Source organism: Lactuca virosa, chromosome 8 (assembly GCF_052849685.1).
Source record: "Lactuca virosa cultivar CGN04683 chromosome 8, Lactuca_virosa_CGN04683_v6, whole genome shotgun sequence".
In the NCBI taxonomy this organism is placed as follows: Eukaryota; Viridiplantae; Streptophyta; class Magnoliopsida; order Asterales; family Asteraceae; genus Lactuca; species Lactuca virosa.
Genome location: NC_136433.1, coordinates 328551829 through 328565155, shown reverse-complemented (window position 1 = coordinate 328565155; position 13327 = coordinate 328551829). Strand labels below are relative to the sequence as shown.

At 35.1% G+C, this 13327-nt stretch overlaps 1 protein-coding gene and 1 long non-coding RNA gene across 2 annotated transcripts; one reads left to right on the top strand and one right to left on the bottom strand.

Annotated features, from left to right (window-relative positions):
* Positions 1-3649: 3649 nt before the first annotated feature.
* Positions 3650-4714, top strand: LOC145133428 (uncharacterized). Its single transcript, XR_013718581.1, has 2 exons — positions 3650-3982; positions 4313-4714. It is a non-coding gene; the product is annotated as an uncharacterized LOC145133428 (long non-coding RNA).
* Positions 4715-12238: 7524 nt separating this feature from the next.
* On the bottom strand, positions 12239-13097 carry LOC145134802 (putative calcium-binding protein CML19). The gene has a single exon (XM_079069630.1). The coding sequence runs from the start codon at positions 12863-12865 to the stop codon at positions 12443-12445; it is 423 nt and encodes a 140-aa protein (XP_078925756.1). The 5' UTR covers positions 12866-13097; the 3' UTR covers positions 12239-12442.
* Between the last annotated feature and the right edge of the window lie 230 nt (positions 13098-13327).

The following is a 13327-nucleotide window of genomic DNA, read 5'->3' as shown; positions in this document are numbered from 1 at the left end:
GATTTTTCTAATGTTTTTATTTATTTAGATTGAAGAACTTGAATTCAATTTTAATTACTATAACAAGTTTTTTTTTATAGAGACCGGCTATTATTATATTTTTTGTTCTTTCTTTTAGTCTATTATCAAATTGAAAAATATTATCTTCAATTTAAACTATTGATATCACATATAAAATTATGATTTAATTTGCAAGTTATATAACACATTGCAACACTAATTCTCAATAAACAATCTATTTTTTTTTTTAATTTTCATTTTTTCGTAACATAAATATAATAGCACTAAAGAAAAAAAGAATAAAAAGAAAATAAGTTGGACTGAAATTACAAATATAAACATAACTATTTTATTTAGTTGAATAAAAATAAAAAAATTACAAAAATTATAAATTATCAAAATTGTAATATACTCTAATATATTAATACATTTTACATTTTTTGAAAAAAAATCAATAAAAAGTTAAAAATACAAAAAAATAAAAACAAATAATTGAAATACAAATAAGAAAAAAAATAAACAAAAAGATAAAACGGTTAAAAATATAATATGAAAAAAAACTATAAAAAAGAAAAAAACTCTAATATACTCTATATATACACTAAAAAATAGAAAACAAAAGGTAAAAAAATCAAATTGTTGAAAAATAAAGTTAAAAAAATGAAAATAAATAAAATATATATAAAAAAGAAAATAAAAAATGTATATATATTTCTAAAAAAAACCCGAAAATATACAAAATATACAAAAAAACGAAAAATAATGTTAAAAAACCATGTGGTGTAATTTTTTGCAAACCTCAGGGACCAAATTTGAACTTTTTAGAACTGATTTTGCAAAAAAATTAACCAAGTTAACCATGAAACTCGTTAAGTGGGCTAGAACAATAATTCTGTGAGAAAGTTGTGGCCATAACAATAATAAAAAAAAATATTATGGTTTTTTCCAATTACGCATTAAAAATTTAGGGCTTTTATAATATTAGTCCTTTTTAATGTCATATAAATGAAGTCAAATATCCATAGGGTTAACGAAATTAAACTTTTCGAAGATTAATAAACGTTTACTTTTTGTATTCAGAGATGCTTAACAACTCATTTGAACAAAAGCTTGCAATTTTGACAACCTTTTGGTTTACAAGGCTGGGATGACTCACATTGTCAGAGACGCCGACAAACCTCGATAAAGTAAGCATTTGACCGGTGAACTCTGACTAAAGGTGAGGACCTGTTTCGTCATTTTTTGATAAAAACATGATAATTAGGCATATGTTTTTTTTATATTCTTTTGGATGTATTTTAAAACCAATATTTTATGTATTTATGATTGACATTTTGGATTTTCAGGCAACAATATTTCATGATCCATATGACGCCTTTGGAAGGCTGTTTTAAATCAGGTCTCATTTTCTCTGAACAAATCTATAAATTGTAATAGCATGAGGATTTGTTGGGTGGTTATCGAAATGGACATGGAACATGAAACTTTTATATTTGCATTTGTCATGCAGGATCTTAGTGAATTCACTCATGGTAAAGATTTTAAAATGGGCAGAATCTACTTAACTCCATTGAAAGCCCGAGGTTTGAACCAAAAATGATCTCCATATTTTAGAGATTGATATCCCAAATGAGTCTCTTACCGACTACATTAACAACGCTTTTGGATAAATGGATGCCTGCAGTTTTAGATTCATGGGTAATTCTTTTATTTCATCAAAATTATTCATTTCTTTTATTGTTGGTATATTTTGATGTTGTAATAGAAACAAATGAAAGTATGTTGTTGTTCTTTGTAATCCTCTTTTCATTATGCAGGTTACAAGTTAGGAGATTGTTTAGTGACTTAAAAAGGATCTTAGCTACAACAAGATTTCAAAGGGCCTTAAAAAGGAGTTCTACTGCAATCACACTGGTGTTCAGGACCCCGAGTTAGGCCATGTGTCTATTAATTAATTATCTTGTATCATAAATACTAATCTTTTTAGAGTAACTTAAGTCTATTTGCACTTCATTTATTTACCCATAATAACAATGTACTTACCCTTATTTACCCTAAATTCTTACGAGTGTAAAACATATTGCTATTAGCTGTAATTTTTCCTTCTTTTATTTACTTTTAAAAACTATGAATATTAGGAATCTACTATTTTTACTTTCTGTTCTATGGAACCCCTTCCTCTTTTTGTAGTTACAAATTTGGTCCCTGTATTTTACTCACCATTGCTACTTTGGTCCAAATTCTGCCCCCGTATACTGTTTTTATACTTAAAAAATTTTGATTTTAACAGTTTTGGACCAAACTGCCTCTGTATACTATTTTTATAGTTTAAAAAAACTTTATTTTAACAGTTTTGGACAAAACTGCCCCTGCATATTGTTTTCTTAATTTTTTTTATTTTAACAGTTTCGGGCCAAACTGCCCCTACATATTACTTTTATACTTAAAAAAATTATTTTAACGGTTTTGGACCAAACTGCCCCTGCATATTGTTTTTATAATTAACAAAATTTGATTTTAATAGTTTTGGACCAAACTGCCCATGGATACTTCTTTTTATAGTTAAAAAAAATTGATTTTAATAGTTTTGGACCAAACTGCCCCTACATATTATTTTTATACTTAAAAAAATTTGTTTTTTTAACAGTTTTGGACAAAACAGCCCCTACATACTATTTTTATAGTTAATTTTTTTTTGATTTTAACAGTTTTGGACCAAACTGTCCTACATACATACTTTTTTATATTTAAAATAAATTGATTTTAACAGTTTTGGACCACACTGCCATTGCCTATTGTTTTTATGCTTAAAAAAAATTGTTTTAACAATTTTGGACCAAACTGCCCCTACATACTGTTTTTATACTTAAAAAAATTGATTTTAACAGTTTTGGACCAAACTGCCCCTGACCTTTTTAACCCACGCCAATAGCACGTGCGACCTTCATCTAATTGGAATAATTGTCTATTGTTTAGATTGGTTGACATGATTATTATATTAAGCTATATCAAAATCAGATGGAACTAAAGAAATCCAAAAACCTAATTATTTGTTGTATAAGTTTTGAATTATTTGAGTACTTTGAAAAATAAAATAGTAAACTTTGTTTGTTTACGATTTGAAGATTTGTTTGTAATTAATTCTATTAAAAATTCAACAAAGTAAATAATGAAGCCACACGTTCTTGTTAATATGTTTACACATAATGTCATTGTTTTCATTTGATTTAAGGGATAAACCAAACCAAATAAAGAAACCGAATAACCCAAAACCAATTAAACCGAACCTCATTAGGGTCTGTTTGATAGTGAGTTGACTGGATCGGTTAGTAATTTTGGCTGACTCGGTCCGAATTAATCCGTTTGATAAGCCCGAAAAGTATTGACTCGGTAAGCAATAACTTACCCAACTCCTTACTCGTCCACCTAAAAAAAATTGTGGCTGACCGAAAGATTTAACGCTTTATCCCGCTTCTAACCTTGAAAAATCACGCCTCCATTTTGCTCCATCCTTCTACTCTGTCGCTCACAGCTCAAAGGGGAAATGGCCAAACCTCTACCCTCCGCTACCCTCCCGACACCAGCAGCTTGCTCCGCAAGTCCTCCACCATCGCCGGATTTTCAACCTCTGCGTCTCGAAGGTAACTTGCATTCTTTTTTTACCGTTTCTGAAATTAGATGCACAATGAAATCATATATGAAATTAGGAGCTTGCTTCACGTGTATGATCTGAAATCGGACATGAAATCATATATGATCAGACATGAAATCAAGCTTTTTTTATGTATTTTTCGTTTTCTGAAATTGGACATATAGCTGAAGTATTGTTGAATGGTGAATGGTGGGTATGGTGTTGAAGGCATGTCGGATAAAGGGGGAGATGGTTATGTAAAGCCAAGACATGGTCATGTTCATGGAGATTTACATGATCGATTCAGCCATGGAAGAGAGATAATTTACAATATCTGATATGTTGGTTGAGGTTTGATTTTCATTTATCATCTAATTATACGTTGTTGATTCCCTATCCCTAATAATTGAGTTTTGTTTGAATGAATCATATCTAAAGTGAGAGAATTTTCTGCCAAATGTTAATATTTCAAGTGCATTAAGGACTTTATGTAAATGATCCAACTCAAATTAATTGTTGCTTCTGAGTTACTTATCCATATAAAGCTATTCCATTGAACTAATATAAGGTTATAGTGGCAAGAATTCTGTTTAAGCTCTTAACTTCTGCCCCCTTTTCATTCATTTTCTTTGTTTCATATCATTATAACTGGTATTTATATATATGATACATTTTTTGCAGTATAATGTGATCAGGAAGATAAGTAGCAACCTTATTGTGATTGGGAAAACATCCATTGAGATTGAAAAAGAAGACGTTAACAATGATGCAGATGATGCTGATAATGCAGAAGAGTCTGAAGGAGATGAGTTTGAACAGGAAACCGGTTGACTTTTTACTGTTTTCTTCACTGCAGATAATATCATAATAGAAATGAACTATCTTTTACTAGTATTATGTAAAACTTGTCTGATACTAAAAGATTACAGCTCGATTTGTAAGCTTGAATAGGTCAAAAAATATATATGGACTAATGCCAGAAAAACTGTGCCTACTAGCACAAAAAAAAATGTTATTTATAGAATTTGTAACAAAATATTTTATTATTGATAATATCATAAACATAAAAGTAAATTTACATGATACAGTTATTATGAAATACAAACATACCATTACATATGTATTCTCATTATTTTCTATTTTTTCAAATGTACAATAAATATTAAGATTTAAGAACAAGCAAAAGGTAACGCAGTGGTTTTTTTTTTTTTTTTTTTTTTTTTTTTTTTTTTTTTTTTTTACTTAATAAGTAAAATAATTAATGAACATTTGTTGTTTTTTTTACTTAATAAGTAAATAATTAATGAACAATTGTTGTTTTCCATCAAGGGGTAATATGGTAATTTTTCATCATTTACCATAGTCGGTCAGAGTTATAATCAAACAAAATGATTTCAGTCAGATATAAACTCAGTCCGAAGTTCTAACTTGGTCAGCATTAACTCAGTCAACAACTATAATTCAGTCAGCAACTATCAAACGACCCCTTAGTGCTGTTGCGGTTTTTAGAGATGCTAAAAAACCGATTAAACCGAAAAATGATAAACCGAACCAAATAACACATGTACTAATAATACATTTATCGCAAAGTCTATTTATCAATAATAAATTTTATCTTCAACCGCATAAAACGTTACCCATCTTGTGTTGATAATTAGGTGATTGATATAATTGTAAAAGAATGGTGGAGACCAACTTTTCTAAAAACATACAAACTGTTGGGGTTGGAAAACTCTTCTATTAACACTAAAATAGAATTACAATAGGAGGAGCAATTCTCACACTCAACTATTACAAAAAACCAACCCTCTCACTAACACTCTCGCTCTAAGTGTTATACTATTTGTTTCTCTGTATTTGGGATGCCTACAACTGAAGAATGAAGTCTCTATTTATAGTCTTGGCAGCCACCATTGTAGTTGCCTTCATTAATTGTGTTCATCATAGAGTGGGAAGAAAAATTTGTCCCGTAGGTTTCATTTTGTCAACAATGATGGCTACTGTAGCTTTGGAGGCTTTGGAGGCTGGAACACAACAAATCTCCCCCTCCAGTCTCCGTCCAACAATTCTCATCCCAACTATGTCAGCACATAGTCTGTGTTTCTCTTGTGTCACCACCTTTGTCAACATGTCTGCATGATTGTTGTTGGTGTTGATCTTTAACAACTTCAATTCTCGTCCCTCAATTGCTTCTCTAAGCCAGTGATAACGTATATCAATATGTTTTGTGCGGGAATGGTACATCGAGTTCTTACTCAGGTCCATAGCACTCTGACTATCGCAACGAATGATGTACTCTTCTTGTGGAAAGCCTAATTCTTGAAGAAACCGTTTCATCCATATAAGCTCCTTCCCAGCTTCAACGACATCAATATACTCGGCTTCTGTTGTTGACAGTACGACACACTTCTGTAACTTGGATTGCCACGAGATAGCTCCCCCTGCCAAAGTAAAAATGTAACTTGATGTAGATTTCCTACTATCAAGATCTCCTGCCATATCGGCATCTGTATAACCTTCCACGATTGGCTTTGCTCCCCCGTAGCATAAACATAGTTTCGAACTACCCTTCAGGTATCGAAGTATCCATTTGACTGCTTCCCAATGTTGTTTTCCCGGATTAGCTAGATATCTACTCACAACACCGACAGCATGAGCAATATCTGGTCTTGTACACACCATTGCATACATAAGACTTCCTACGGCTGAGGAATAGGGGACTGCCTTCATCTCTTCTTTTTCTTTCTCAGAAGATGGACAATTTTTCTTACTCAACTTGAAGTGGTTAGCCAAGGGCGTACCAACGGGCTTGGCATTTTCCATGTTGAACTTTTTGATCACACGTTCAACATACTCTTCCTGTGATAAGAACAATTTTATTGATTTTCTATCACGGATAATTTTCATGCCCAATATCTGTTGTGCTTGGCCTAAGTCTTTCATATCAAAGAACTTAGACAAATCCTTCTTCAAGTTGTTGATCATCGTTGCATCTTGGCCCACTATCAACATATCATCCACGTAGAGCAAAAGGATGACAAATTTACCATCTGGAAACTTCTTCAGATAGACACAATGGTCTGCAACAGTTCTCTTGTACTCATGATTCATCATAAATGAATCAAACTTCTTGTACCACTGCCTTGGGGCTTGCTTAAGACCATAAAGGCTCTTCTTTAATTTACAGACGAGATGCTCTTTCTTTGGGACTTTAAAGCCATCAGGCTGCTCCATGTATATTTGTTCATCCAAATCACCATGGAGAAAGGCTGTTTTCACATCCATCTGCTCAAGTTCAAGATCTAGACTGGCAACTAATCCGAGTACAACTCGAATAGACATCATCTTCACAACCGGCGAAAAAATTTCATCAAAGTCGATTCCTTCTTTTTGTTGGAAACCTTTGACAACGAGTCTCGCCTTATACTTCATAGTATTTCCATTGCCGTCTTTCTTCAACTTGAAAACCCACTTGTTTTTCAAGGCTTTCTTTCCTTTGGGGAGGTTTACCAACTCATATGTTTGATTCTTCTGCAAAGAATTCATTTCTTCTTCCATGGCCTTCTGCCAATTTACTTTGTCAATATGAGATTGAGCTTCTTGAAAGCTCTCTGGCTCCCCCTCACTAGTAAGAAGGATGTAGTTTGAAGTCGGATATCTTGTTGATGGAGCATGTACTCGTTCGGATCGTCTAACTTAAGTTCCTTCGTTTGTAACTTCTGGAAATATATCTAAAGTATCATGGGGTGGAAGCTCCCCCTGCTCAACACCTTCTTGATTTGCATCATCAACTTCTTCATCCTCTTCTTCAGTGGAAACATCATCTTTATTTTCAGATATTATATCTGAAACTTTGGAGCTTTGTTGCTTGTAAATCGGTGCCTTGAAATCATAATACTGGTTTTCATAGAAAACCACATCTCTACTTCGAATAACCTTCTTTAGTTCTGGGTCCCATAGCCTGTACCCGAACTCTTCATCTCCATATCCAATAAAGATGCATGGAGTGGATTTGAGGTCCAACTTCTTCCGCAATTCACTTGATACATGTGCAAACGCCTTGCACCCAAATACTCTCAAGTGAGAATATGATATGTCTTTACCCGTCCATATCTTCTCCGGAACTTCAAAATTCAATGGAGCGGAAGGTGACCTATTTATTAGATAGCAAGATGTCAATACAACTTCACCCCAGAATGGCTTTGGGAGTTTAGTCATGCTGAGCATGCATCGAACTTTCTCAACAATAGGGCGATTCATCCGTTCTGCTACACCATTGTGTTGTGGGGTTCGTGGGACAGTCTTTTCATGTCTGATACCATGTTCTGTGCAGTATGTAGAGAACTCATGGGAATAGTACTCGCCTCCATTATCTGATCTGAGACATTTCAACTGCTTGCCTGTTTGTCTTTCCACCATTGCATGAAAAGCTTTGAAGCGGTCCAATACTTGGTCCTTTGTCCTCAGACAGTATGCCCATACCTTTCGCGACGCATCGCCAATGAATGTCACAAAATACCGGCTTCCACCAAGAGATTCTACTTCAATGGGTCCACATACGTCGGAGTGGACAAGGCTCAGCAACTCAGAGCGGTTCTTTCTTGTGGAGCTAAAGGAAACTCTATGTTGTTTCCCAAATAGGCAGTATTCACAGGGATCCAGGGCAACGTCTTTTGCCATTGAAATGGACTCATTCTTTGCAAGAGTCGTCAATCCCTTTTCGCTCATGTGGCCTATTCTTCTATGCCACAAGTTTGGTGATGGCTCTTCTTTAACAACATTGAGACTTGGTTGAAGCGGCTTTGCATGGCTTTTATAAAGAGTACCATCAAGTTGTCCCCTTGCAACAACCATAACACCTTTCAACAATTTCCAGGTGCCATTTTTGAATTGATTATCATATCCTTGGACGTCAAGAGCTCCAACTGAGATAAGATTCATTCTCAGCTCTGGGACATGCCGAACATTTTTCAACACCAATATACATCCAACATTGGTCTTTAAATTCACATCACCAATACCAGCAATGCTTGAGAAACTGGTGTTTCCCATCTTTACGGTACCATGGTCTCCGGGTTTATAAGTAGTGAATAAATCCCGGTTTGGAGTCCAATGATATGATGCAGCGCTATCAATCACCCACTCATCATCATGAGTTCCAACATGTAGACATGCTTCCTCCTCGTATGTAACAAGGGCAACATCTTGTGTTATGGTGACCATGGTTTCACCATTCTCCTGCTTGTATTCTGGCTTGTCTCGGGCTGCTCTCGTAAGAACTTTCGGCAATCACTCCTTTTGTGGCCATAATAATTACAATGATTGCAATAGCCTTCGAACCATGTATTTGAAGATTTACCTCGCTCTCACGATTTCCCTCGATCTCGTGATTTCCCACGATCTTGGGATTTTTCTCTACTTTGACCATGTCTACCTCTACCTCTACCTCGACCTCGGCCTCTAGTTCTGCCCCCGCCTCTTTCTTTGTTTTCTGACACAAGGGCAAAAGACTGGTCTGTACCAGCTTCTTTCCTTCTTGCTTCCTCGTTCATTAGGGCGTCTGTGACCATCTCCATTGTCACTTTACCACCGGGGGCAGAATTGCTGAGAGTCACAACAAGCGTCTCCCAATTATCTGGTAGAGAACTCAAGAGCAATATGGCTTGTTCCTCGTCTTTGAGAACCCAATCAGCAGCACCGAGCTGGTTTACGAGATCCTGGAACTGACTCGGATGCTCGGTTATGGACATACCACTTCGTAACTTGTGGTTTACAAGGCGCCTCATCAGCAAGGTCTTGTTGCGTGCCGTCTTTGCTTGATACATATTCTCAAGCTTCTCCCAAAGTTTGTACGCGTCTGTCTCTTGAGAGACATGATGAAAAACACTGTGGTCGATCCACTGTCGAATTTGTGCCACCGTTTTCTTGTTTATTCTCGTCCAAACTTCTTCTGTCTTCGTGTCGGGTTTGATGCCTTGCTTTTCTATAAGCTCTGCTAAGTCTTTCAGATTAAGCAAATCTTCCATCCTTGGCTTCCACACGTTGTAATTTGTGGGCGTAAGTCGAACCATCGCAATCGTACTTGTAGATTCCATCGAAAATAATTGCAAATTTATTTTACAAATATTTCGAGGAAAAATTAGATAAAACCGAGCTCTCGGTTGGATACGGGAGTGTCAAAAATGGTGGGGTAGAATTTTTCGGGGTCAAAATATACTTTCTTGAAAAGTTATGTGCTAATTTGTAACTTTTCAGAACTATAGGGGCTAAACTGTAATTTTTGGAACTTATAGGGGTCAATCTGAAACGTTTCTGCAAACCAGGGACCTTTCTGAAACTTTTCATAAGTCCAGGGATCAAAACAATTAATTTCAGAACAAAAGGGACCGAACTGCAGCTTTTTCAGAAACAGAGGGACCTATCCGCAACTTTCTGGAACTTCAGGGGCTAAACTGCAACTTTTCTGAAAAAGCTGGTTAATGCTGACGTCATCGATGACGTCATTCGTCTTCTCCGGCGAGCTTCTCCGGCAACTGGTTTTTCCGGTGACAACTTCCGGCAACTTTGACCAGACTTTGACCGATGATTTGAGGGCCTTCCGGTGGTCAAAAAATTACGAAAAAAATATTTCCGGAATCCTTGAAACAAGCCCTTTCCAACGGTGTACTCAAAAATGGATTTTGAGACAAAAAAATTTGACGAAAAAACAGAGAAATTCGTAAATAATTCCCTGGACACCAAACCAAGCTCTGATACCAGTTGTTAGGGTTGGAAAACTCTTCTATTAAACACTAAAATAGAATTACAATAGGAGGAGCAACTCTCACACTCAACTATTACAAAAAACCAACCCTCTCACTAACACTCTCACTCTAAGTGTTATACTATTTGTTTCTCTGTATTTGGGATGCCTACAACTGAAGAATGAAGTCTCTATTTATAGTCTTGGCAGCCACCATTGTAGTTGCCTTCATTAATTGTGTTTATCATAGGGTGGGAAGAAAAAATTGTCCCGTAGGTTTCATTTTGTCAACAATGATGACTACTGTAGCTTTGGAGGCTTTGGAGGCTGGAACACAACACAAACAAATACATCACAGGCCTCTTACTCGAATCACGCGGTTACGGTGAGAATGAAGTATAAGTTAAAATTTGTTCCCACTATAAACGTGTCATGACAACGGGGTCATCGAGGTCCTCATAATCGCATACCAATTTTGGACAAGCATACAAGTTTCTTCCCAGGTTATTATGGGTCATCGAGGTCCTTATAAGTAGGGGTGTGCAGAAAACCGCACAAACCGCATAAACCGCCCGCACCGCACCACACAGCACCGCATAACGCGGTTTGGAACATTCGCCGTGCGGTTTGTGGTTTCTAATTTTGTCAAACCGCACTACGCGGTGCGGTTTACGGTTTTTTAATATGAAATCGCGGTTCAAACCACACCGCAACATATATATATATATATATATATATATATATATATATATATATATATATATATATATAACCAATTGCTCATACTTATAAATAAACGAAGAACATATCGAAGATTGAAGGATGCAAGATATGGATTGAATTGATTTCATAACTAAGATGAAGTTTTTATTTCATTCAAATTATTGATAATCGTGTAGTTTAACCTCCGTGTGTGTCATTTATCATAAACATCTTTTTTGGTGTTAATTCTTTATATGTTTTTTTATATCGTATAATACTTTTATAACATATATATAATTCTTCAAACCGCATAAACCGCACCGCACCGCCTAAAACCACACCGCACCATCTTCAGACTCATTATTCGCTTTTGGAAAAGTTCGTTATTTTGGTCATTTTTTGGAATTTGGGTGTCATTTGATTATTATTGGTAAGATCTCGTAAAAATATTATTAAATTGGGTCAAATGAGCTAATAAACACTTCGCAAACCTTTCCCAGTCCACTTCATTCAAGAAAGTGGATTTTTACCTAATACCTTCAATCATGCCAAATTCCACACTTTCAAAAGTCTAAGTCCAACTAGATTCTGGAAATCAATTTATTAATCGCAGTTTCAATTGAAAATATGTTTTTGCTCATTCTCAGTCAAACTGAATTCAGTCAATCTCACTACGAATCTACAGAAGTCGGGCAGTTGATTGCCTTCGACCATACCGATTGAATTCCCCACTTTCTGATGCAATAGAATTGAGAACTCAAAGTACATTCCTATCCCTTAAGTTCCCTATTGAGTACCGATACCGCAATAAATCCTTCTTTTGAAACCATCCCACTAATCAATCCTGCCATGCTGTATGGTATTTGTACAATAACATATACGATTGAATTCCTTATCTCGCTACGGAATATACCCAATTGAGTACCAAAGGAGAGAGCTGAAGACGAAGGACAATAGCGGTCATTGCTCAAAGCATTGGATTAGCCGGCTTGAGTGGAGAAGAGTATCGATTGTTATGCTTTAGAATAACTAATATTAAGACTGATCTTTAACTATTATTTGAATATTTTGTGCAAAGAGTAATTGACTATCAAAAGTGCAAGTACTTTTTGCGTTGTGGTGTCTTGACATTTTTTTTTTTCAATTAACAAGATTATACAAAATGTTTTATATGAAGTATATAAACTTTATACCCACAATTTACTATATTATGTAAGTAATTATTTAATATTTGAATTCCTATGATTTTACTCTTTATATATACATACATGACTGTTTCTAGGCATATAAACCTTGAAATTTCAAAGCATGATCAGTCCATATCGTAAAATAAGAATGTGGTTTGTTAGATGAAACGATTCGAAATCTCAAAGCATCATTTGTTTGAATTCATCAAAGTTGAGAACTCCATCACCATTGAGATCAAATCGATTAATCATACCCACACACTCATCCACGCTTCTCGACTCACCGAGTCGATTCAGCATCCTGTTTAAGCTCTTGGGAGTGATGCAATCCGTTCCATCCATCTCATACATTCTGAAGGCTTTCCTCAAGTCCTCAAGCTTCTCATCTTCTTTTGTGCTTTCCATTAAATCAACAAAATCTTCAAACCCTAAATATCCGTTGTTTCCATTTGACGATTCAACAACAACTTCAACCTCTTCGAGTAAAATCTCTTCGTTCCAGATCAATCCGACGCAGTGTTGCAGCTCTGATGGAGAGATCATACCGTTTCCATCTCTATCGAAATGATTGAATACGCGTTTGTAATCACTTGAATTCGTCATGATGCTGGAGTTCTTGTGAGTGGGTTTATGTTCTGAGTTAGATCGATTAAGAGAAATAAACGAGTAACTTATGATTTGGGGGATTGATGTTCTTGGGTGAATTTGGTATGAGTTATATAGATACCCATTATACGCGTTTGTTGCCAGAAATTTTGAATGAATGTAAAAGTTTGAATTTGATGCTGAGACGATACGAAATCGAATTTTGGGTAAAATTTCAAGCGGGTTCTCCACGGATTTCATGTCTTGGGACGAAGCTGCAAGGCACTTGGGGACAATTATTTCACCACGAAACTTCAGATATTCAATAATGACATTTATTCCACAGCGTTTTATTTATTTATTATTTTTTTTCAATTCTTAATATTTGTTTAGACTAAACCATTAGAAGATGAGGAATATATTATTAAGAATTCAGAAGAATATCGCTCTGATTTATAATCTTAAAATTTTAGAACAGAA